The following is a 26413-nucleotide window of genomic DNA, read 5'->3' as shown; positions in this document are numbered from 1 at the left end:
TGCTCACCGTTCTTGTGATCATTTTGACCCCATGGGGTGAGATCTTGCGTGGAGCCCCAGATCGAGGGAGATTATCAGTGGTCTTGTATGTCTTCCATTTCCTAATAATTGCTCCCACAGTTGATTTCTTCAAACCAAGCTGCTTACCTATTGCAGATTCAGTCTTCCCAGCCTGGTGCAGGTCTACAATTTTGTTTCTGGTGTCCTTTGACAGCTCTTTGGTCTTGGCCATAGTGGAGTTTGGAGTGTGACTGTTTGAGGTTGTGGACAAGTGTCTTTTATACTGATAACAAGTTCAAACAGGTGCCATTAATACAGGTAATGAGTGGAGGACAGAGTAGCCTCTTAAAGAAGAAGTTACAGGTCTGTGAGAGCCAGAAATCTTGCTTGTTTGTAGGTGACCAAATACTTATTTTCCACGATTTTTTTCTCATTTTGTCTGTCATAGTTGAAGTGTACCTATGATGAAAATTACAGGCCTCTCTCATCTTTTAAAGTGGGAGAACTTGCACAATTGGTGGCTGACTAAATACTTTTTTGCCCCACTGTATATATATATATATATTTACACCTTTCTTCGCATATCTTTTATATTTTTTCTTTTCCAAAAACTCAACTTCAAAACACTCTCCTGCAACCCACCTCACCAATTAAAAAAAACAAGTATTATTTACCTCAAATCTGAAATCCAAAATAGAAGCTAGCCAGAAGCTAGCCAGTTTACTGGCTAACGTTAGTATTCAGCTAATAACGGTTTGTGGTCATCAGCTATCCTTTAGCTCAAACCTATCGGCAGTTTTGTACAACGCGACTCAGACCAGAACATACCGGACCTATTTTTCCCCACCAAGCCTTCACGACTGGACTACCAACGTTATCTGCCCGAGGGAGTTATCCAACTAGCCCCTCCGTCACAACGTTACCTGAAAGCCCATCTGCGGCCCGCTAATCATTAGCTGTCTTATCGGCTGCTATCTGAATAGGTCTATCGGACAATTTTTCTTGGGTCACTATAACTATATCTATTTTGCCAAAATCCCCTCTTCCACACGGAACCCCACTAATCTACCGATGGAAACACACAAGGTGGCCTAAAACAGACCTCCATCCTATGCTAGCTTGCTACCGATGGCCCGGCTAGCTGTCTGAATCGCCGTGACCCCAACCAACCTCACTACTCACTGGACCCTTATGATCACTCGGCTAAGCATGCCTCTCCTTAATGTCAATATGCCTTGTCCATTGCTTTTCTGGTTATTGTTTATTGGCTTATTTCACTGTAGAGCCTCTAGCCCTGCTCACTATACCTTATCCAACCTTTCAGTTCCCCCACACACACATGCGATGACATCACCTGGTTTCAGTGATGTTTCTAGAGACAATATCTCTCTCATCATCACTCAATACCTAGGTTTAACTCCACTGTATTCGCATCCTACCATACCTTTGTCTGTACATTATACCTTGAAGCTATTTTATCGCCCCCAGAAACCTCCTTTTACTCTCTGTTCCAGACGTTCTAGACGACCAATTCTTATTGCTTTTAGTCGCACCCTTATTCTACTCCTCCTATGTTCCTCTGGCGATGTAGAGGTGAATCCAGGCCCTGCAGTGCCTAGCTCCACTCCTATTCCAATTCTCATAGCTTTTAGCCGTACCCTTATCCTACTCCTCCTCTGTTCCTCTGGTGATGTAGAGGTGAATCCAGTCCCTGCAGTGCCTAGCTCCACTCCTATTCCCCAGGTGCCCTCTTTTGATTACTTCTGTAACCGTAATAGCCTTGGTTTCATGCATGTTAACATTAGAAGCCTCCTCCCAAAGTGTGTTTTATTCACTGCTTTAGCACACTCTGCCAACCCGGATGTTCTTGCCGTGTCTGAATCCTGGCTTAGGAAGACCTCCAAAAATTCTGAAATTTTCATCCCTAACTACAACATTTTCAGACAAGATAGAACGGCCAAAGGGGGCGGTGTTGCAATCTACTGCAAAGGTAGCCTGCAGAGTTCTGTCCTACTATCCAGGTCTGTACCCAAACAATTTGAACTTCTACTTTTAAAAATCCACCTTTCTAAAAACAAGTCTCTCACCGTTGCCACCTGCTATAGACCACCCTCTGCCCCCAGCTGTGCTCTGGACATCATATGTGAACTGATTGCCGCCAATCTATCTTCAGAGCTCGTGCTGCTAGGCGACCTAAACTGGAACATGCTTAACACCCCAGCCATCCTACAATCTAAGCTTGATGCCCTCAATCTCACACAAATTATCAATGAACCTACCAGTTACCACCCCAAAGCTGTAAACACCCTCATAGATATCATCCTAACCAACTTGCCCTCTAAATACACCTCTGCTGTTTTCAACCAAGATCTCAGCGATCACTGCCTCATTGCCTGCATCCGTAATGGGTCAGCGGTCAAACGACCTCCACTCATCACTGTCAAACGCTCCCTGAAACACTTCAGCGAGCAGGCCTTTCTAATCGACCTGGCCGGGGTATCCTGGAAGGATATTGATCTCATCCCGTCAGTAGAGGATGTCTGTTTTTTTTTTAAATGCCTTCCTCACCATCTTAAATAAGCATGCCCTACTCAAGAAATTTAGAACCAGGAACAGATATAGCCCATGGTCCTCTCCAGACCTGACTGCCCTTAACCAACACAAAAACATCCTATGGCGTTCTGCATTAGCATCGAAACAGCCCCTGTGATATGCAACTTTTCAGGGAAGCTAGAAACCAATATACACAGGCAGTTAGAAAAGCCAAGGCTAGCTTTTTCAAGCAGAAATTTACTTTCAACACAAACTCAAAAAAGTTCTGGGACACTGTAAAGTCCATGGAGAATAAGAACACCTCCTCCCAGCTGCCCATTGCACTGAAGATAGGAAACACTGTCACCACCGATAAATTCACTATAAATGAGAATTTCTATAAGCATTTTTCTACGGCTGGCCATGCTTTCCACCTGGCTACCCCTACCCCGGTCAACAGCAACTCGCCCAAGCCTTCCCCATTTCTCCTTTTCCCAAATCCAGTCAGCTGATGTTCTGAAAGAGCTGCAAAATCTGGACCCCTACAAATCAGCCGGGCTAGGCAATCTGGACCCTTTCTTTCTAAAATTATCTGCCGAAATTGTTGCCACCCCTATTACTAGCCTGTTCAACCTCTCTTTCGTGTCGTCTGATATTCCCAAAGATTGGAAAGCAGCTGCGGTCATCCCCCTCTTCAAAGGGGGGGGGGCACTCTTGACCCAAACTGCTACAGACCTATATCTATCCTACCCTGCCTTTCTAAGGTCTTCGAAAGCCAAGTCAACAAACAGATTACTGACCATTTCGAATCCCACCATACCTTCTCCGCTATGCAATCTGGTTTCAGAGCTGGTCGTGGGTGCACCTCAGCCACGCTCAAGGTCCTAAACGATATCTTAACTGCCATCGATAAGAAACAATACAGTGCAGCCATATTCATTGACCTGGCCAAGGCTTTTGACTCTGTCAATCACCACATCCTCATCGGCAGACTCGACAGCCTTGGTTTCTCAAATGATTGCCTCGCCTGGTTCACCAATTACTTCTCTGATAGAGTTCAGTGTGTCAAATCGGAGGGTCTGTTGTCCGGTCCTCTGGCAGTCTCTATGGGGGTGCCACAGGGTTCAATTCTTGGACCGACCCTCTTCTCTGTATACATGAATGATGTTGCTCTTGCTGCTGGTGAGTCTCTGGTCCACCTCTACGCAGACGACACCATTCTGTATACTTTTGGCCCTTCTTTGGACACTGTGTTAACAATCCTCCAGGCGAGCTTCAATGCCATACAACTCTCTTTCTGTGGCCTCCAATTGCTCTTAAATACAAGTAAAACTAAATGCATGCTCTTCAACCGATCGCTGCCTACACCTGCCCGCCTGTCCAACATCACTACTTTGGACGGCTCTGACTTAGAATATGTGGACGACTACAAATACCAAGGTGTCTGGTTAGACTGTAAACTCTCCTTCCAGTCTCACATCAAACATCTCCAATCCAAAGTTAAATCTAGAACTGGCTTCCTACTTCGCAACAAAGCATCCTTCACTCATGCTGCCAAACATACCCTTGTAAAACTGACCATCCTACCATACCAATCCTCGATTTAGGCGATGTCATTTACAAAATAGCCTCCTATATCCTACTCAATAAATTGGATGCAGTCTATCACAGTGCCATCCATTTTGTCACCAAAGCCCCATATACTACCCACCACTGCGACCTGTACGCTCTCGTTGGCTGGCCCTCGCTTCATACTCGTCGCCCAACCCACTGGCTCCAGGTCATCAACAAGACCCTGCTAGGTAAAGTCCCCCCTTATCTCAGCTCGCTGGTCACCATAGCATCACCCACCTGTAGCACGCGCTCCAGCAGGTATATCTCTCTGGTCACCCCCAAAACCAATTCTTCCTTTGGTCGCCTCTCCTTCCAGTTCTCTGCTGCCAATGACTGGAACAAACTACAAAAATCTCTGAAACTGGAAACACTTATCTCCCTCACTAGCTTTAAGCACCAGCTGTCAGAGCAGCTCACAGATTACTGCACCTGTACATAGCCCATCTATAATTTAGCCCAAACAACTACCTCTTTCCCTACTGTATTTATTTATTTATTTAGCTCCTTTGCCCCCCATTATTTCTATCTCTACTTTGCACATTCTTCCACTGCAAATCAACCATTCCAGTGTTTTACTTGTTATATTGTATTTACTTCGCCACCATGGCCTTTTTTGGCCTTTACCTCCCTTATCTCACCTCACTTGCTCACATTGTATATAGACTTATTTTTTTTACTGTATTATTGACTGTTTGTTTGAGAGAGAGAGAGAGACTCACTTTAAAAAAAAATCATTTGTCACAGCGTCTCCAATCATTTCCGCTCCACCGTCCTCTCACTATTCGCTTACTCCCCCCCCTCTCTCTCTCTCTCTCTCACGGTCGGGCAGTGAGATGAAGCAGGAGCTGGCGGAGGAAGGCAGCAGATGCTCCGTCCTCTCCAAGCAGCCCCGCTTCAACGAGCGCTGCTGCATCCGCTGCTGCTCTCCCTTCACCTTCCTGGTCAACCCCAAGCGCCCGTGTCTGGACTGCCAGTACAACGTCTGCAAGTCCTGCCGCACCTACAGCAAGCTGGAGAAAGCCTGGCTCTGCGCCGCCTGCCAGAAGACCAGGTCGGTCTACCACTGTCTGAATCTGTCTGTCTATCTCACTGAATGAATGAATGGATGGATGGATGGAGAGAGAGAGGGAGAGCGGGAGAGCGGGATGAGGAGACCAGTGGTGAGTGAGGGAGGGAGCCAGGACAGAGGGGGAGTGAGCAGCATGTCATGCCGGTGTTGCAGAGGGCTCTCAGGAACGAGGAGAAGGACAGAGGGGAGGAGAGGGAGGATGTATGTTGTGATGGAAGGCTAGGAGGTCTTGCAGACGTTGAGAGAGACTGACTGACTGGTGTAATGACAGCGAGTGATGCAGAGCCATAAACTGCCTCCCCGTTCTCCAGCAGTGAGTTTTTTTGGATGCTGCAGTTTTGTTGTCAGTGTGTTTCCACGCTGTATACTCTACTTACAGAGGAGAGACTTTGTGTGTGCTGTCTGACCACTGACACCGTATTGAGCTCTCGTTAGACGGTAGGAGGATGAATTGAGCTGTGCACTATGTTGTGTTACACGGGCTGTACGCTAAATATGCATCCGATCATGATGGTTGTGATTTTAATTACGTTTTTTTAAACTTTAGTTTATTTAGGAAATAACTGTGTCTCGAACTGCGTTGTTGGTTAAGGGCTTGTAAGTAAGCACCTCTATTCGGTGCATGTGACAAATACAATTTGATTGGATTTCATTCTATGGGCTTGATGAACACTGCTTTTCATGGGTGTGTGTGCGTGTGTGTGTCTGTCTTCACGTGCGTGTGTGTAGACTTTATTCAGGATGACCTTGCTTATGTATGCCACATCTTGTGTGTGCGTGTGTGTCTGTGTGTGTCAGTCTGCTTAGGGTTCTTAGATGTGTGTTTGGTAACGCCTAAAGGGGTGAAGACGTAATCAGTCATGTCTCTGCCACCTGAGTCCCTGACATGGAGAACTAATGTGCTCCTCACACTGTCTAAGACAGTGATATCACGCTGCGGTGTGTGTGTCACAGTGTGTGTGTGTCACAGTGTGTGTGTGTGTGTGTGTGTCACAGTGTGTGTGTGTGTGTGTGTGTGTGTCACAGTGTCTGTGTGTGTGTCACAGTGTCTGTGTCTGTGTGTGTGTGTGTGTGTGTGTGTGTGTGTGTCACAGTGTCTGTGTGTTACAGTGTCTGTGTGTCACAGTGTGTATGAGTGTGTGTCACAGTGTGTGTGTGTGTGTGTCACAGTGTCTGTGTGTGTGTGTCACAGTGTCTGTGTGTGTGTGTCACAGTGTCTGTTTGTGTGTGTGTGTGTCACAGTGTGTGTGTGTTTCACAGTGTGTGTGTGTGCGTGGAAGAGGTGAGTGAAGGGATTACTGAACATGACAAGGCGAGGGGGGACAACGTGATGTGCTCGCACTCTCTCTTTCTACCTCACTCTTTCTCTCGCTGTGTGTGTGTGATTGATTTTGCGGCATGGTATCGAATTAGACGCCCAGCCCCAAACTCTGGGTTTACAAGACAAGAGAGGGTAGGTTTTTATTGATCAGGTTGGAGTCTTGCTCTCTCTCTCACTCTCTCGGTCTCTCTCTCTCGGTCTCTCTCTCTCGGTCTCTCTCACTCTCTCGGTCTCTCTCTCTCTCTCGGTCTCTCTCTCTCTCGGTCTCTCTCTCTCTCTCTCTCTGACTATCTCCCTCTAGCCTGTTAATGTTATTGAGATGAGTAGAGGCTTTGATGCCTCCAGCTCTGTAATACGCCCATTACATTTCAGCCTCACTGATGTAAATGATATGAAATGCTTTCAGAATATTAACAACCATCATGATGGGATGTATATAAAGACGTCCCTTTTCATTACCGCATTAGATGGGCCGTGTCCCAAATGGCACCCTATTCCCTATATCAGCGTTTCCCTAACTCAGTCCTCGGGACCCCCAAGAGCTGCACATTTATTTATTTTTTGCCCGAGCACTGCTGTGTAGTGCTAGGGCAACAAACAAACAAAAAGTGTACCGCCTGGTGTCCAGAGGACCGAGTTTGGGAGACCCCTTTTCACCTTCTGGTCTTAACACTCACGAGAATCACACCATCATCTGATTTGGAAGATGTGCTATCGATTCGGTTACAGGTAACTTAATCGCTTGTGTAGCTCAAGCGATGAAACGTTTTGTCGCGGCGCAATTTTGGAAGATCGGAGCCGTACCGCTCTGGCTTTCTTTCTTCAGTCATAGTGCGTCCTGTCATCCTAGCACTGGTGTGAACATTTGGGATGTGTCTATTTCTCATGCACCCTTGACAGCAGCAGATGTCGCTGTCATTCAGAATCTACCCTACGCCGTGATCTCAACCTCATCGCAACAAGGACATAGTGTCCGCCTCCCCCCACTGCCTTATCAAGCATCACACTGGAATACTACAGTCGACTGTAACAAACTAGTACCGTGAAGATCCACCACCATTCCATCACCTTGCCCTGATATCAGCGCTTTCGGATCTGGGTTTGAGACTCCCAACGCAGGGTGGCGGGTGGCTAGCGCGTATGACTTTCGGATCTGGGTTTGAGACTCCCAACGCAGGGTGGCGGGCGGCTAGCGCGTATGACTTTCGGATCTGGGTTTGAGACTCCCAACGCAGGGTGGCGGGCGGCTAGCGCGTATGACTTTCGGATCTGGGTTTGAGACTCCCAACGCAGGGTGGCGGGCAGCTAGCGCGTATGACTTTCGGATCTGGGTTTGAGACTCCCAACGCAGGGTGGCGGGCGGCTAGCGCGTATGACTTTCGGATCTGGGTTTGAGACTCCCAACGCAGGGTGGCGGGCGGCTAGCGCGTATGACTTTCGGATCTGGGTTTGAGACTCCCAACGCAGGGTGGCGGGCGGCTAGTGCGTATGACTGCCACTGTCGCTGCCAGTATTCCTCCCCTCCATTACCGCGGTGCCGCTGTGCACTGCTGTAGGTGTTATAAGACAGCCTGCACATGTGAAGCTGCCTGTCTGTGTGGCTGGCTGTCTGCTGGACTGCACGTCAGCCTCTACCACAGCCTCAACAGAATTGAGAAGAGGCGTGTGAAATGATGGATTATGATGTTAAGCACACATTGCAGTATTTACACCCTAGCTATTTTTTGGGGTGAACAAATAAAATCCTATTAGGCCTATGGTTTGGGTTATTAAAACGTATTGGTTGATTTACACCAAATTATGATTCTGCATAGCTTGAAAATCATTATCTATAGTGTACACGGTATGCTCTTCCTATGTCACCAAAATGATACACAGACATCATTTTGGCTGCAATATAGACTTCACCAGGGTCGTATTCATTAGTGCACACTGTAGCAAAACTTTTTGCAACTGAAAACTAAATGTTTGTTATTGGACAAGTTCACATCGTACCTACCTGTTTCAGTCCGTTTTCTTTTGTTTGGTGCCGGAGTGAATAAGACCCGGGTAGAGATGTACAGTAGCTGAGACATAGCTAGCTTCTTCTCCTGTGGGTCTTCACTGTAGTGACAGGCCTGTCACCCTACTTGCATGTAAGTCCCTGAACTCACCCATGCGCACACACCCCTACCAGTCCTGGGTGAGAAGGTGCATTGAACATGACAAGCATGACCGGGCTGGTCTTATTAACCGTGCGGTCCATCCCTTGGTCCATAAACACACACACGACGGTTCACAGGCTATAGAAGTTTGTCTTTCTGATAAGAAATACGAACTCAGTCTGGGAAGAGTTTTTCTCTCTGCAGTCAGACACCCACACTCAAGACACTGAGACACTTGTACTACCTCTCTGAAAGAGAGGGAGAGAGATAATGACAGAGAAAGAGAGATGATAGAGAGAGAGAGATAATGACACATAGAGAGAGAGAGATAATGACACAGAGAGAGAGATGATAGAGAGAGAGATAATGACACAGAGAAAAATAGATAGAGAGAAAGATAATGACAGATAGAAAGATAATGACAGATAGAGAGAAAGATAATGACAGATAGAGAGATAATGATACAGAGAGAGAGGGAGAGATAATAACACAGAGAGAGAGAGATAATGACAGAGAGAGGTAATGACACACAGAGATGGGTAATGACACACAGAGAGAGGTAATAACACAGAGCGTGAGATAATGACACAGAGCGAGAGATAATGACACAGAAATAGAGAGAATAACACAGAGAGAGAGAAATAGAGATAACGACAGAGAGAGAGAGAGAATTACAGAGAGAGAATAACACATAGAGAGAGAGAGAGAATGACAGAGAGTGATGCAGAGCCATAAACTGCCTCCCCGTTCTCCAGCAGAGCAGACACTCTGGCGAATTGATATGAAATCCTCTTTTTATTTTTCTCTGAAGGTACCGCGTGCAGCTCTCCCCACATCCGTCTGTGAGATGAAGTCACCATTCTCTCCACATTTACATTCCCACTGCGTTCCCTACTCTTAATCTGACTAGATGGACTTACTTTGTATCACTCCATGGAGCAGACTGCACTGAATGGAGAACGGTGTGTGTGTGTGTGTGTGTGTGTGTGTGTGTGTGTGTGTGTGTGTGTGTGTGTGTGTGTGTGTGTGTGCGCGCGCGCGTGCGTGCGTGCGTGCGTGCGCGCGTGCGTGCGCGCAAACACCCCTGACGGGCAGACGTCAATATCCAGACGATTCTCATCCTGAAGCATTCATGCACTATATGAAATACCATAAGCATGCAAACATACAGTACCAGTCAAAAGTTTGGACACACCTACTCATTCATGGGTTTTTTTCTTATTTTTTTATGATTTTCTACGTCGTAGAATAATAGTGAAGGCATCCAAACTATGAAATGACACATATGGAATCATGTAGTAACCAAAAAAGTGTTAAACAAATCAAAATAGATTTTTTAAAAATTATATTCTGCAAAGTAGTGTCGTAGAAAGTCTTACACGGGGACACTCGAAGTCCATCTTAAATGAATCATTGTTTATTTGTCAGCGAGCTGGAGAAGTTCCAAGAAACGTAATGCACCATAGTGAATGTCTGTCAGCAGCTCTGCTTCGGCAGTCCCAGCAGTTGTCTTATATACGGCTATACACGATGTAGCATAATGAATTAATCATTACCGTTTTGCTTCATTCATGTGACAGACCAATACTGGTTCGTAACATGTGACAGACCAATACCTCTTCTCTCTAAGCTGAGACCTTGAAACTGAGATATCTTTCGTTCATTCTCAAAACAAGATCTGAGTGTACTGTCAAATTGCAGCTACTGATAGTGAGGATTTGTACTGTCGGCCACTTGCATGAACACAGAAAGTGGTTTATAGAACAGCACATGAATAGAACACAAAAATTAGTTATAAGAAAAGCACAAACATTAAAATTCCATTAGAATAGCCACTCTTTACCTTGATGACAGCTTTGCACACTCTTGGCATTTTCTCAACCAGCTTCCCCTGGAATGCTTTTCCAACAGCCTGAAGGGAGTTCCCACATATGCTGAGCACTTGTTGGCTGCTTTTCCTTCACTCTGCGGTTCAACTCATCCCAAACCATCTCAATTGGGTTAAGGTCGGGTGATTGTGGAGGTCAGGTCATCTGATGCAGCACTCCATCACTCTCCTTCTTGGTAGCCCTTACACAGCCTGGAGTTGTGTTGGGTCATTGTTCTGTTGAAAAACAAATTATAGTCTCACTAAGCGCAAACCGGATGGGATGGCGTATCGCTGCAGAATGCTCTGGTAGCCATGCTGGTTAAGTGTGCCTTGAATTCTAACTAAATCACTGACAGTGTCAGCAGCAAAGCACCCCCACACCATCACACCTCCTCCTCCATGCTTCACGGTGGGAACCAGACATGCAGAGATCATCCATTCACTTTGCGTGTCACAAAGACACGGCGGTTTCAACCAAAAATCTCAAATTTTGACCTATCAGACCAAAGGACAGAATTCCACCGGTCTAATGTCCATTGCTCGTGTTTCTTGGCCCAAGCAAGTCTCTTCTTATTATTGGTGTCCTTTAGTAGTGGTTTCTTTGCAGCAATTCTTTGCAGCAACAGTTGATGTTGAGATGTGTCTGTTACTTGAACTCTGTGAAGCAATTATTTGGGCTACAATTTCTGAGGTTGGTAACTCTAATGAACTTATCCTCTGCAGCAGAGTTAACTCTGGGTCTTCCTTTCCTGTGGCAGTCCTCATGAGAGCCAGTTTCATCATAGTGCTTGATGGTTTTTGCGACTGCACTTGAAGAAACTTTCAAAGTTGAAATGTTCTGCATTGACTGATCCTCATGTCTTAAGGTAATGATGGACTGTTGTTTCTCTTTGCTTATTTGAGCTGTACTTTCTATAACATGGACTCATCTTTTACCAAATAGGGCTTTCTTCTGTATACCACCCCTACCTTGTCACAACACAGCTGCTTGGCTCAAATGCATTGAGAAGGAAAGAAATTCCACAACTTTTAACAAGGCACACTTTTAACAAGGCACACCTGTTAATTGAAATGCATTCCAGGTGACTACCTCGTCAAGCTGGTTGAGAGAATACAAAGAGTTTGCAAAGCTGTTATCAATGCAAAGTTTGGCTACTTTGAAGAATCTCAAACGTAAAATATATTTTGCTTTGCTTTAACACTTTTGTGGTTACTACATGATTCCATATGTGTTATTTCATAGTTTTGATATCTTCACTATTATTCTACAATGTAGAAAACAGTAAATATGAAGAAAAACCTGGAATGAGTATATTTGTCCAAACTTTTGACTGGTACTGTATACACACACATTTTGGACATATCAGTCAATCTGATCTGTTGAATCTAATGGAAAATAACATACTTGACACCTTAGATTAACCTTCGATGAGGACTAATGAAAGTTGACAGACAGATTACGTCCCAAATGGCACCCCATTCCCCTTTTCAGTGCACTACTTTTGACAAGTAGTGCACCGTGTAGGGAATAGGGTGCCACATGGGACACGGTCTGACGCACCCAGACAGTCTAGCAGGTTGAGAGCTCGGCCCAAATGTAATCATCTCCTTCTCTGCAGCCCCAGCATTATCCCCAGTAACCATCTTAAAGGTCACCAAGTAGTACTGTGACTTTCTGATTGGTTTAGGGAATAAGCAAACACCCCATGGTGTGTTTGCACACACACACACACACACACACACCCACATCTCCTGTCACTTATAACATAAGTTAATAACATGACCTTAATGACCTTATTTATTAATAAGGCTATGTTTATTCGTCCACTGACCGAACGGGAGTCGTGATAAACGCTGACGGCCAAGTATTTTTTTTTGTGTCCATTTCTCCACGTGGGAAATATGTGTGTCCACACCCACTGTTTACACACCAGAAGGGTTTACTACGAAGCTAGATAGATCTACAGTACTCAGGGTTTTCTAAAAGCCAGCCACCTCGCTAACTCCTCAAAGCTGGTTCGTAGTATAGGGCTCAGGTCACTTCAACGTGAAGGTCCCCCCAAAAATGGTTGTTTGGAGGAAAACCAGAGGGTGGATTGACATTATACTACTTTAAAGGTCTGAAAACATTGGACAAACTTTGATTTGAAAGTGAAATGCCCCTTTAAATTTTCTTTGGGATCACTGACAGCGGCCACGTAGCGATAGTATCTGCTGAGCTAAGATGAGCGTCAACTCAAGCAAAAGAATAGGGGACAACAGTCAGCAGCATGTTGTCAGTCCTGAGGCCTGTCTGTGATCACACACTGACCTCTCACCTGTCTGTCTGTCTGTCTGTCTGTCTGTCTGTCTGTCTGTCTGTCTGTCTGTCTGTCCTCCCTCGTCCTGTCCTGTTTCCATCATTGGTGTTTACCTCGCTCTCTTTTTCTCTCTCATACACACCCACTTACACCCACTTCTATCATGCCTGGTTAATGGGCGTGCGGAGGAGCTGATGGGTACTGATGTCACGGCGGCGTACGACAGAGTGGGATAGAACGACCATGATATGCCCTCTAAGGCCTGTGCTACCATCAGTGGATGGGAGAAAAGAGGCGAGAGAGAGAATAGGAGAGAGAATGACTAAGAGAAAGTGAGACCGATGGGGAGAAGGAGGCATTTTGTCCTCAGTGCAGGTGTATTTTTAACAGTCACATGACAAAACAAATGTTTCTGGGCCTCGGAGCAGTGACTGACTAACTGCACCAAACTCCTAGTTATTTTTCACTGCAATTTCTTTTTTTTCTTTTTTTTTCTGTTGAATTTTACCCCCTTTTTTCTCCCCAATTTCGTGGTATCCAATTGTTAGTAGCTACTATCTTGTCTTATCGCTACAACTCCCTTACGGGCTCGGGAGAGACGAAGGTTGAAAGTCATGCGTCCTCCGATACACAATCCAACCAAACCGCACTGCTTCTTAACACAGCGCGCATCCAACCCAGAAGCCAGCCGCACCAATGTGTCAGAGGAAACACTGTGCACCTGGCAACCTTGGTTAGCGCGCACTGCGCCCGGCTCGCCACAGGAGTCGCTGGTGCGCGATGAGACAAGGATATCCCTACCGGCCAACCCCTCCCTAACCCGGACGACGCTAGGCCAATTCTGCGTCGCCCCACGGACCTCCCGGTGGCGGCCGGTTACGACAGAGCCTGGGCGCAAACCCAGAGTCTCTGGTGGCACAGCTGTCGCTGCAGTACAGCGCCCTTAACCACTGCGCCACCCGGGAGGCTCACTGCAACTTTTCTGCTCGATAATGCTACCTGCCTGATAATGCTACCTGCCTGAGTGCGTAGTGCCAACTGTAAAGTGTGGTGGAGGAGAAATAATGGTCTGGGGCTGTTTTTCATGGTTTGGGCAAGGGCCCTTAGTTCCAGTGAAGGGAAATCTTAACGCTACAGCATACAATGACATTCTCGATAATTCTGTGCTTCCAACTTTATGGCAACAGTTTGGGGAAGGCCCTTTCCTGTTTCAGCATGACAATGCCCCCGTGCACAAAGCGAGGTCCATACAGAAATGGTTTGTCGAGATCGGTGTGGAAGAACTTGACTTGCCTGCAGAGAGCCCTGACCTCAACCCCATCGAACACCTTTGGGATGAATTGGAACGCCGACTGCGAGCCAGGCCTAATCACCCAACATGAGTGCCCGACCTCACTAATGCTCTTGGGGCTGAATGGAAGCAAGTCCCCGCAGCAATATTCCAACATCTAGTGGAAAGCCTTCCCAGAGTGTAATAGCAGCAAAAGCGGGGACCAACTTTTTTGGGAATGCTGATCTTTCTCTCTCTGTATTGCAGCTGGGTTAAATGCTGTCTGGGGGTGGAGGGGTGTAGGAGGTCACAGACTGTTAATGACCTGTGTGTGTGCATTTGGCACTGTGTGTGTGTGTGTGTGTGTGTGTGTGTGTGTGTGTGTGTGTGTGTTTTGAAGTGTGCGTGTGTGTTGTTCCGGCCTGAACAGTTGCAATCTCTCTCTCTCTCTCTTTCTCTCGTGGAGATGTGGCATTGTGCTGTGGGTAGGTTCAGAGACCCACTCTATGTTCCTCAATTGAATCGGTTCGGGCCAAATGCAGAGTGGAGCTGAACACTTTACCTCCAGCCCAGTCCATATGACTTAGCGGAGGAATCATCTCCCTTTTTCTCTTGCTATTTCCTCTCTCTTTCTCTCTCTCGCTCTCTCTCTCTCTCTCTATTTTCCTATCTTTATCACTGTCTCTCCTGCTCTCTTCACCTTTACAGCTCTCTCCTCGTGTCCCTCCCATCTTGCATGGTAGCCATCTGCTGGTCGTTACTCCTGGGTGATGAGTTGTGTTCACACATACAGAGAGACACACAGACACGCAGACAGGCTGGTCTGCAGTAGAGGAGGTGATTTAGGAGTCTGGTGATGTTGCCTGTATATTCCCTGTGGACCAGCGAAGACGGTGGACTTGTTAGTGCTTCGTTCGGATTCATTTGGACAACCCAACTCTCATCAATTGAAACAGCCTAATTCACAGACCTGGTTCGTTTTTACCAATGGAGTTCGTGCAGAAGCTTCCTCCAAACTAATTACAGCTGAACGCACTAGCCTAGAGGCACTTTTCGTGTGTGCGCGCGTGTGTGTGTGTGTGTGTGTGTGTGTGTGAATCAGACGCATACGTATATTTTTTGGGGGGGTGTGCTCTCGGTTCTCGCTGTCATTCTAAGTGTCTGCTACTCTGTTGGCCCCATGTGTTCTATCAGAGCAGGTCTCTATGTAGAGGCTCAGGTGTGTGTGTGTGTGTCAGGAGCAGGTGATAACCCACTGCTACTGTTGCCAGCGCTCCAACCTGACTGACCATGAGCCAAGCAGACATCCACCAGCTCTGGCAGGTGCCAAGCCATTGTGCGTGTGTGTGTGCGTGCGTCGGCTGTGTGTTTTCCATTGTGTCTGTACTGTGTGTGTTTTCTGCTCTGTGTCATCCTGCAGAGATGACTCATTGTTGTGGGTTATTATTATTGTGTGGCAGGGTTGGTATGGTTTCTCTGTCAGTCGGCAGGCCTCCCTGGTGTCTGTGTGTGACGGAGTGAGACCCAGGGAGTCACACTTCTGCCACTCCGTTGTGGCTCCATTTGTGCCTCCAGTTTCACCAATTCAACATTGTGAGTCGGGAAACTGAGTCAGGCAATACACAAGATCCAGTCGTCGCTGTGTTTTGCACCTGTGTTGTGTGCTCTGACTCCCATTGTGTGTCCTCAGGTGATTTCAGTGGCATTAGTTCTGCACAGTGAATTAGGAAACTGGCTGCCATACTGGAGCTCACCACGTGAAATGACACTTTCAGATGATTCAGTCTGTGCTGCGGCTGGGCCTCCCTGTTCACACACAGGCGATTGGGAATCTCACGATTCTTACATCCGTTTATGAGTTACCAGGTCTGGTGCTAAAGACCTTGTTGTTTTATGGCTTAGTGGGAAAGGATTTGTAGTTGTTTAGCCTTACAATGAAACAAGGTAAAGCTACAATTTATACACTGCTCAAACCTCACAGTATTGGCTATACAGTTAGCTTTAGATGTAGTATCAGTAGTAATGTTAGCATCAGAGTATCTCTGTCTCTCTTCAATCCCCGGAGTGCCGTATCTCATATCCTGCTGGGCTGCTGATAGGCTGGCTACAGTCTGCCTCCAGGTGATGCAAGTGGGCTGTGATTGGGCAGATCAATGGTTTAGATCTCCTCATCTTCTCTGTGATTAAAACCAAAAATGGTGTCTTCACTGGGAGATCTTTGATTCGACTCGAGTGTAATTACTCTCTTCTCTCATGTCGTCTCATCCCTGTCCTTTTCTCTCTTTCTTTTGTATTCTCTCTTTCTCTCCCTCTTTTTGTAGTTTTATCTCTTTCTTTCGCTCTCTCTTTCCTTCTCTCTCTCTCTCTCTCGCACTCTCTCTTATCCCTCTCTCTCTCGCGCTCTCTCTTTCCTTCTCTCTCTCTCTCACGCTCTCTCTTATCCCTCTCTCTGAGCTCTGCGTGAAATACCAAGCGGGGAGGGTGTCCTGAGGTTAGAAATATATCTCTCACTCATTTTTTCCCCTCCGTCACTCCCGCCCGCCCTCCCTGCCGCCCTCCCTGCCGCCCGCCCTCCCTGCCGCCCGCCCTCCCTCCCGCCCTCCCTGCCGCCCTCCCTGCCGCCCTCCCTCCCTCCCTCCCTCCCTGGCTCGTGCACCACTCTTCCCGAGGGCAAGACGGTTCCATCTGATCCTGTGCCACCCTGTGCTCTCCAGCGCACAACCCCAAAATGAGACATTAACACCTCAGTGTTCATATTCCCCACACGTTCCCTCCCCCTCTCCCTCCCTCCTGCCCCGAGAGCCCCCTTTGAAGAAGGAGTGAGCTAGGATGAGAAAGAAAGAGAGGGGGGGGGGGGGGGGGGGGGGGTAGGGAGTTAGAGCGAGAGAGGAATCAAGAAGGAAATAGAGAGAGGGTTGGAGAGAGAGGGAGGAGGGCGAGGTGGGATTTGAGCTCCTTCCAATGCAAACATTTCCACAATTGCACAAATCCCTTCCCTAATCACCACAATGCAGCAGATGAAAATTAGAATAGGATAATTAGTATTCACTCTCCCTGCTGCACTTGTGCATGCCTATAGCGTACGGAGAGTCCTTGTACCCATTTTTGACATCTTACAATTTGTCCTTTTCAGTTGACTGAATTGGGCTAAAGACAGAAAGTCGAGTTCTATGGCTTAACAGCGGTTTTGCTTTCTCACACACACATGCCTGCGTACTAGCGCGCGCGCGCACACACACACGCACACACACACGCACGCAGAGAGACTCCGAGATATGCAGCACACACACTCATAGACTTTGGTTTTCCTGGAAAGTGAGGCATTGTGCATGCATAACAATGAGCTCAATATGCTAATCCTGCTATTCCACTGTCCCTGTTGTGTGTGAGTTCTGAGCCACTTTAATGGATGTTTGTTTCTCTTTTTTTCTCCCTCTCCTCTGTCTCTTCCTCTTCCCTATCTCTTTTTTCTCCCTCTCCTCTGTCTCTTCCTCTTCCCTATCTCTTTTTGTTCTCCCTCTCCTCTTTCTCTCTTCCTCATCTCTTTTTTTCTTGCCTCTCTCCCACTCTCTTCTCTCCCTATTCTCTCTCTCCTCCTCTCTCTCTCTCTCTCTCTCGCTCTCTCTCTCTCTCCCTCTCCTCCTCTCTCTCTCTCTCTCTCCTCTTCTCTCTCTCTCTCCCTCTCCTCCTCTCTCTCTCTCTCCCTCTCCTCCTCTCTCTCTCTCTCTCTCCCTCTCCTCCTCTCTCTCTCTCTCTCCCTCTCCTCCTCTCTCTCTCTCCCTCTCCTCCTCTCTCTCTCTCTCTCTCCCTCTCCTCCTCTCTCTCTCTCCCTCTCCTCCTCTCTCTCTCTCTCCTCTTCTCTCTCTCTCTCTCTCTCTCTCTCTCCCTCTCCTCCTCTCTCTCTCTCCTCTTCTCTCTCTCTCAACCTGACGCATATCAATGATTCCGCACCGCGCCCGGTACCATCTTTTGCTCGTCTCCCATTTCTCACTGCTTTGAACCAGGGCTGAGAATCTGAGCCGGCGCAGTGCACTAAAGCGATCTCTCCTCTCACTTCTCCTCTTCTTACCGTGTTTCATTATGATTTAGCACCTCGGGCGGGAAGCGTGTGCGTGCTCCTGTTTGTTTTGTCTGATGTTATTTCACCAGTTAGGTGATGAAATCAGAGGCACTTTCCTGTAGGTGATCAAATATAAGAGAGATGATCAGTGTGTGATCAGTGTTCTGACGTTGTGCTGTGTGGCGTAATCTGTGTGTGTGTGTTTGCGTGCTCTCTGCATCCTCCTCCAAAAAATAGTTGGGAAAATGATGCTTTGTTCGGCAGGAGCTGAAAGCTGGGAGAAGGGATTGTTCAAGACACAGCTGACTGTTTTGCTCTGTGCGCGCGTGTGTGTGAGTGTGTGTCTCTCTCTCTCTCCATCCTTGCTGGCAGGCGGTCGTCTGGCCCTGTAACGGGACTCTCCTTGTGTTGTATGATTTAAGCTGGATCACAGTCAGTGGCCATTCAGATTAGCCTGCCAAAGCATGAGTTATCAAAGCAGCAGGCAGCTGAGGCACGCACACACACACACACACACACACTCACCATCACCAACTGACTGAATGCTTTAAAGATTATAGATCAACCAGCTCCTCCCTTGTTCTAGTGTGTGTGTGTGTGTGTGTGCGTGTGTGTGCGTGTGTGTGTGTGTGTGTGTGTGTGTGTGTGTGCCTCAGCTGCCTGCTGCTTTGATAACTCATGCTTTGGCAGGCTAATCTGAATGGCCACTGACCCCCCCCCCAATCCACTCACATGCTATGGATCTGGGGTACTCAAAACAAGTGCGGGTTATTTAACTTCACAGCATAACATGGCCAATGGAGTAGCATCAGCATTTGTTACTTAGTCTACCTAAAACTATTAACGTGTTTTAATCATACCCGTAAACTCGTTGTTTTTGTTTATTTTCGGTCACAGAGAAATGGCACTGGCAGTGCTGTCTTTTCTGCAAAAACAAAATGGAAATGGAAGTGACAATTGAGGGATAGATGTGTCAAATAGCATGGCTGCACCTGTATATCAGCATGGGGGGATATGACCACACATTCACCTGTCCTTAGGCTACTGCCCATCATGGCTGAACAGTTTCACAACAACTTATACAATATTCAGTTCTCTGCTGCTAGCTGTTCCTTAGTTCTCCCTGTTGGCAAGCAGTCCGTGTTGAAGCTCTGTTGGTAAACAGAGTGGTCCCCAGGAGACTGCCTAACTGCAAAGGGACAAAAAACACAGCGGTGTTGTTGTCTCCATCTCAGCCCAGTGTAAAGACCCCCTCGGGCTAACGCTAGCTTAGTGCTAACTAGTTCGCTAACACTCAGCACGCAAATGCTCCCCTCCAGATTTGTCCCACTGTTGTTGGCGGTTTTGTTTTCTAATGGCATGCAGGCAGAAGACATTTTCCCAGGCGTCCTCTTTTACAAGTCTAATTCAGTTCAATACTTTTCACAGCCAGCTGCGCATGTTTATTAGTCGTCGGGTTCACCGGGTCAGTTAGCGGGTTAGCGCCTCGCCTCCCTATTAAATCACCCACCTTGCTCTATTTGAATTGTCTTCCCCACAGATAGACCCACGGCATTACTATGATCTTTGACCGCAAGCAATCAGCCAGAGTGGCCTTCCACATTAGGCCATATAAGGTTTCTAATCTTTAAATGGAGTGGTATGTGCCCCAACCCGAACCCATAGGCACGTAATACGTTTGTCTCACTGCAATCTACTAGGTACTATGAGCCTTAGGCCACACTGTATTGATGTAAAATCGCTATAAAATCGGACCACTTTCATATTGGATTGCCTTCTCAAAATGATACTGTCATTTCCACCGGCAGTGCAAGTTGCAATTCATTGTGTTGTTTACGCGCTCTCCAGTCCCATCTCATGGAATGCTATGGCACGTGTGTTTACATCAAAGAGATAGTATAGGGGTCTCGGGGGAACATCAAAGGCACGTTAAACTTGAAGGTGTAGCTATGCCCTAGCCCTCCTCTTGAGGCTTACAGTAGCTTGCAATAAGTCATGCACACTGAAGGCATAATGAGGTTCTCTAATGCCATAATTCAGACAGTGTCACATCATGTTGTTGATGCAGTGTATCAGTTTTGATTTAACATGTTAGAATAAGTAATTTTGCACTGCTTTGTCCCATTGATTTTCGATTTACATTTGACATCAGAAGTGTTTATAGGAAATCTGCTAAGTACATGCTTTTTAACGACAGTACCTTGATCAGTGTGGCTTCCCAGACGTATCCCTCCATTTTTTCGAACGATTGTTCAATTAGTATTGTAATGATCAGAGAGCAAGCCTCGTGCCACGAGGACCCTCCGTTGATTCATTTGTTTCATTCGCAAGCAGACTAAACACAGAACAGAGCCGACGCATTCCCACCCACACAAACTAGTCTCCATATCTCACTTTACCACAATCCTCCTCCCAAACATCCTTATTTTAGCCCTGCGTTTTCTTAATCTGTCACGATTTCTAACAGGATTAAACTACGTGTTTACTCTTTGCCTCTAAGAACGCGACCGTAGGAAATGCACTTCAGCACTACCATCTCAGACTGTTGGCTATGTTGGCGAATGTTAAATCAAATCAAATTGTATTTGTCACATGCGCCGAATGCAACAGGTGTAGACTTCACAGTGAAATGCTTCCTTACAAGCCCTTAACCAACAATGCAGTTTTAAGAAAATGACCTAAAAAAAATGATAAACAAAAGTAACATAGTTAAAGAGCAGCAGTAAAATAGGGAGGCTATATACAGGGGGTACTGGTACAGAGTCAATGTGCGGGGGCACCGGTTAGTCGAGGTAATTGAGGTAATATATACATGTGGGTAGTGTTATTAAAGTGACTTATACATAGATAATAAAAGAGTAGCAGCAGCGTAAAGGGGGGGTGGGGGCAATGCAAGTAGTCTGGGTAGCATTTGATTAGATGTTCAGTAGTCTTATGGCTTGGGGATAAAAGCTGTTTAGAAGCATCTTGGACCTACTGTATACTTGGAGCTCTGGTACCGCTTGCTGTGCGGTAGCAGAGAGAATAGTCTATGACTAGGGTGGCTGAAGTCTGACCATTTTTAGGGCCTTCCTCTGACACCGCCTGGTATAGAGGTCTTGGATGGCAGGAAGTTTGGCTTCAGTGATGTACTGGGCCATACGCACTACCCTCTGTAGTGTCTTGCAGTCGGAAGCCGAGCAGTTCCATACCAGGCAGTGATGCAACCCGTCAGGATGCTCTCGATGGTGCAGTGGTAGAACCTTTTGGAGATCTGAGGACCCATGCCAAATCTTTTCAGTCTCCTAAGGGGGAATAGGTTTTGTTGTGCACTCTCTGACCTCCTCCCTATATGCTGTCTCGTCGTTGTTGGTGATCAGGCCTACCACTCATCGACAAACTTAATGATGGTGTTGGAGTCGTGCCTGGCCATGCACAGGGATTACAGGAGGGGACTGAGCACGCACCCTTGAGGGGCCCCCGTGTTGAGGATCAATGTGGCAGATGTGTTGTTACCTACCTTTACCACCCGGGGGCACCCGTCAGGAAGTCTAGGATCCAGTTGCAGAGGGAGGTGTTTAGTCCCAGGGTCCTTAGCTTAGTGATGAGCTTTGAGGGCACTATGGCGTTGAACGCTGAGCTGTAGTCAATGAATAGCATTCTCACATAGGTGTTCCTTTTGTCCAGGTGGGGAAGGGCAGTGTGGAGTGCAATAGAGATTGCACCTGTGGATCTGTTGGGGCGGTATGCACATCGGAGTGGGTCTAGGGTTTCTGTGATAATGGTGTTGATGTGAGCAATGACCAGGCTTTCAAAGCACTTCATGGCTACAGACGTGAGTGCTACGGGTCGGTAGTCATTTAGGTACGTTACCTTCGTGTTCTTGGGCACAGGGACTATGATGGTCTGCTTAAAACATGTTGGTATTACAGACTTGGTCAGGGAGAGGTTGAAAATGTCAGTGAAGACATTTGCCAGTTGGTCAGCACATGCTCAGAGTACACGTCCTGGTAATCTGTGAATGTTGACCTGTTTAAAGGTCTTACTCACATCGGCTGCGGAGAGCGTAATCACAAAACAAATGGAATTCGTAAGCTTCTGTTAGCTACCGCTCGCAAACTATTTACCTTGTTGAATGCACCTCTGGTTTGCAAATAGCTGGCTATGTAATGAGAGCGAGAGAGACAGACAGAGAGAAAGACAGAGACAGAGAAAGGGGGAGAGAGAGAGAGAGAGAGAGAGAGAGAGAGAGAGAGAGAGGCCTTTGACCTCAGGGCTGAGAGGCAGCGTACGAAACAGCTATATAAACTTACATGCATGTGATGTCTAATGAGACATGGATTGGGATTAAATGTCAATCAAACACGGGTAGTCCTCTCATAATGACTCTCTTTGCAGAGAAAGAGCAACAGAAGGGGAGGATGCGCACGTGATGTCAACCGGGACTTCCTAATGTTCTCCTGGAGATTCAACCAAATATGTAACACTGTTCTATTTGCACAGATGTAGAGAGAGAGAGAGAGAGTAACAGGGAAAGTGAGTTGTTAATATGTGTGATATCTACAGCTTGTCTCGTGTAGTCACTGATCCATCCTGGTCTGTCTCTCCCAGTCTCTCCGTCTGTTGAGCTGAGTGAGTAGTGGATAAACTCTCTGGCCTGACAGGTAGGTTGGTTAACAAATTGCACCCTATTCCCTACATAGTACACTAGGGGCCCTGGTCAAAAGTAGTGCACTATATAGGGAATAGGGTGTCATTTGGGGTGCTACCACACACTGCCCGAGGGGCACACACACGTACTTGCACACACACACACACACACACACACACACACACACACACACACACTAGTGGCATGCTGAAGTGTGCTGCGTTTCTGGCTTGTCAGCACAGCTCAGGACATGGGCCAAAGCAGACAGACTGATGTGTTAGGTCTCTCTGACTGACTGCTGTCTTATGGACGAGTTAGAGCCGGACAGGAAATGGAATGAGCTTGTTGTATGTCTTTATCGGACACAGTTCGCATCCCAAATGACACGCACCCTGTATAGTGCACTACTACCCAAAAAGTAGTAAAACGACATAGGGAATAGGGTGCCATTTTGGGACATACCTACAGAGAACATTGGAGCTTGAATTCACTGTCCATGTTGTAAATTAATAATTAATTATTTTTAATTAATTAATTAATTTAATTTTAATTAATTATTATATAAATTAATATTCCTTCTTTTTTTGCATATTCATATACTGCAGATAATTCCCTATTCATATACTGCAGCTATATTATACAGATCTCCAGAGAACTTTGTTTTGTGGTTTGGGATCATTCACAGGGAGGAGGAAGATAGTTGGAGAGAGAGAGAGATGGCCGCTGAAGTGTTTTGTCTTGTGGCTTGCATTGTGTCTGTAACTTGGAGGAAACTGAACCCTAGGGGCTCGGGAGGCTAGGGGCTTGTTTGGGAGAAGGGGCCATTCATTGGTTTGTTAATTGGCCGGGCTGCAGTGATGCCTGAGTTTATGGCCCCGTTTTTGGCAAGGCAGCCTGATGTAAAATGCACTGAAGTGACTGGAGAATGTGGCCTTAGGGTGACAAGCGTGGAAGAATTATTCTGATGGGAGACGTGCACACACACACTCATGTGCACGCGCGCACACACATACACACACACACACACACACACACACACACACACACACACACAGACGCACACATCCATTACATCCCTATTCATTCCTATTATAGATATGCTTTTATGAGTAATCCATTCACTAACTCACACACATACGGACACACACACACACACACACACACACACACACACACACACACGCACACGGGTGCCTTTCTCTGTGAGCTAGTCCATTGAGGGAGTATTAAAGTAAGCCTGGACCAGAGAAAACACACTCATCTCTGCAGGGTAAGTCAGTTCGCTGTGTGTATGCGGAGCGGCTCAATATGAGTGAAGCTGGAAAATTCTGCTTTGTTAGGAGTGAGCTGAGAGCTGCAAGAGGGGATAGTTTAAAACACAGCTCTGTGTGTGTGTGTGTGTGTGTGTGTGTGTGTGTGTGTGTGTGTGTGTGTGTGTGTGTGTGTGTGTGTGTGTGTGTGTGTGTGTGTGTGTGTGTAACTTGAACACATTGATAATCCTTCTTGTAGAGAAATGGCATAGATACACTAACACACCATCTGGCAGTAAATACTTTTCCATATTACACTACCGGCAGCATTCACACGTTACAACCCTGATGGTCGTGGGTTTGATAAATGAGGGTGGAATTTTACTGCCCTTTAAAAAAAAAAAAAACACTATAGGACTCAAATCAGCGGCATTTTCAAACTGCAAGAGAGCGTCCCTGACACCCCACAGTTGTTTTGAAGAGCGTTTCCACTATGTGACACAGGAAGCCTCACAGGAAGTTCACTGACAGTTCCCCATCATGCCCTTGGGGTTCAGGAAGCAGCGCTCCACTTCCTCAGTGTCATCTCTGTTTGATTTGACAGCCTCTGCTCTCTCACAGTTGATATTTGTCTCGTTTTAGGGCCTTTTAAACGGTGATGTGGTGCTGCCAATTGATATGCCATATTTCAGAGTTTAAAAGTTTAGCCTGTTAGTAGTAGCTAAAAGACCGTGTTTGGATGCTTTGATAGAGGTTGATTCACCTTTCATTTCTGGGGCCACCTCCCATCCAGCATAACTACCCTAGATATTCCCTTTCTGGGGAGAAACCGCTTTTGGCCCGACAGGTCGGCTGGCTGGTTGGCTGGCTGGTCGGCTGGCTGGTTGGCTGGTCGGCTGGCTGGCTGGTCGGCTGGCTTATCAGGCAAAGACTTGCCTTCAAAGGGCAAATAGAAATGGTTTGTTACCCGCGGAGTGAGCCAGGGCAGAGAGAGAACACTTGAAGGAACTGCAGCCCAGGAGATGAAAGATAGCTGACTGCTGCGGCCACATGGACACTCTCTCTCTCTCCATTTGAACATCGATCCTCAAGGATTACACACACTGGGAATTATGGTGGCGGGGAAAAGAGGCTTCTATAAATAGGAGTCTGGAATAAATAGAAGACTGTCTGGGTGTGTGATATTGTCGCCATGACCTCTCTCTGTAATATAGATAGACAATCTCAATTCTCTATCTCACTCTCTTTTTCCTACCCACCTCTCTCTCTTTCTCTCTTTCTCGCTCTCACAGTTTTGCTCCAATGGTATCTACACTTTCTCTATCCCTGAATGTTTTACCCTCTCTGCAGGTGTCATTATGTGTCTACGCGGTAGGTATATGCTGTTCCCGACTGTATGTCCTACATACTCATAGGTTCTGAACAAACAGATAGGTTCTGAACAAAGACTCACGGACAACTGGAAAAAGCTCAAACCAAGTTTATTCAGCCACTGGGTCATACAGCTACAAAGACATGTTTACACAAGCACATATTTATACCCTCCTACTAGGCGGAGTCAACTCCTTGCACATCTAGACAGCATTGCTGTTGTTAGTCAGGAACTGAATTGGTTCCTCTCACTGGTGTGGTCATGGCCCTGCCTCATGGCAGAACCTTCATGGGTGTGGATGTACTGTATATGTGTGTGGGATAGGACTGTTCCTTCTCACTTCATCTGACCTGACCTCGGGCCGAATTCCTTACTCCTCCCTAATCCACGGCTGTCCTACCTTATCAGTGACTGAAACCAGACTGTTGCCAGTTGCCTGCCTCCTTAGGAGCCATAAGATTTAGCAATACCATGTTTTGACAGAATGTAAACTTTCTGCACTCCCCCTTCCCCACTCATTAACTTTCCATTAACTTTATCCACCCTCCATTGACCCCAACATATACAGTACCAGTCAAAATGTTGTACACACCCACTCATTCAAGGGTTTTTCTTAATTTTTACTATTTTCTACATTGTAGAATAATAGTGAAGACAATAGTGAAGACATCAAAGCTATGAAATGACACATGGAATCATGTAGTAACCAAAAAAGTGTTAAACATATCCAAATCTATTTTATATTTGAGATCCTTCAAAGTAGCCACCCTTTGCCTTGATGACAGCTTTGAACACTCTTTGCATTCTCTCAACCAGCTTCATGAGTTAGTCACCTGGAATGCATTTCAATTAACAGGTGTGCCTTGTTAAAAGTACATTTTTGGAATTTATTTTGTTCTTAATGCATTTGAGCCAATCAGTTGTCAATCAGGGGTGGTATACAAGTTAGGGGTGGTAGACAGAAGATAACCCTATTTGGAA

The 26413-nt window shown here is 46.6% G+C and overlaps 1 protein-coding gene across 4 annotated transcripts in view; it reads left to right on the top strand.

Annotated features, from left to right (window-relative positions):
* The window catches only part of myripb (myosin VIIA and Rab interacting protein b), a 172090-nt gene that overhangs the window by 89671 nt on the left and 56006 nt on the right, over positions 1 to 26413 (top strand). For all 4 annotated transcript variants that reach the window (XM_036944256.2, XM_090199849.1, XM_090199850.1 and 1 more), the window contains one exon: positions 4976 to 5197. In XM_036944256.2, the coding sequence (XP_036800151.1) occupies positions 4976 to 5197 (222 nt within the window). The remainder of the gene's footprint in view (positions 1 to 4975; positions 5198 to 26413) is intronic.

This window comes from Oncorhynchus mykiss, chromosome 15 (assembly GCF_057628025.1).
Source record: "Oncorhynchus mykiss isolate SJ-2025 chromosome 15, ASM5762802v1, whole genome shotgun sequence".
Lineage (NCBI taxonomy): Eukaryota > Metazoa > Chordata > Actinopteri > Salmoniformes > Salmonidae > Oncorhynchus > Oncorhynchus mykiss.
This window is presented reverse-complemented; position numbering and strand designations above follow the sequence as displayed.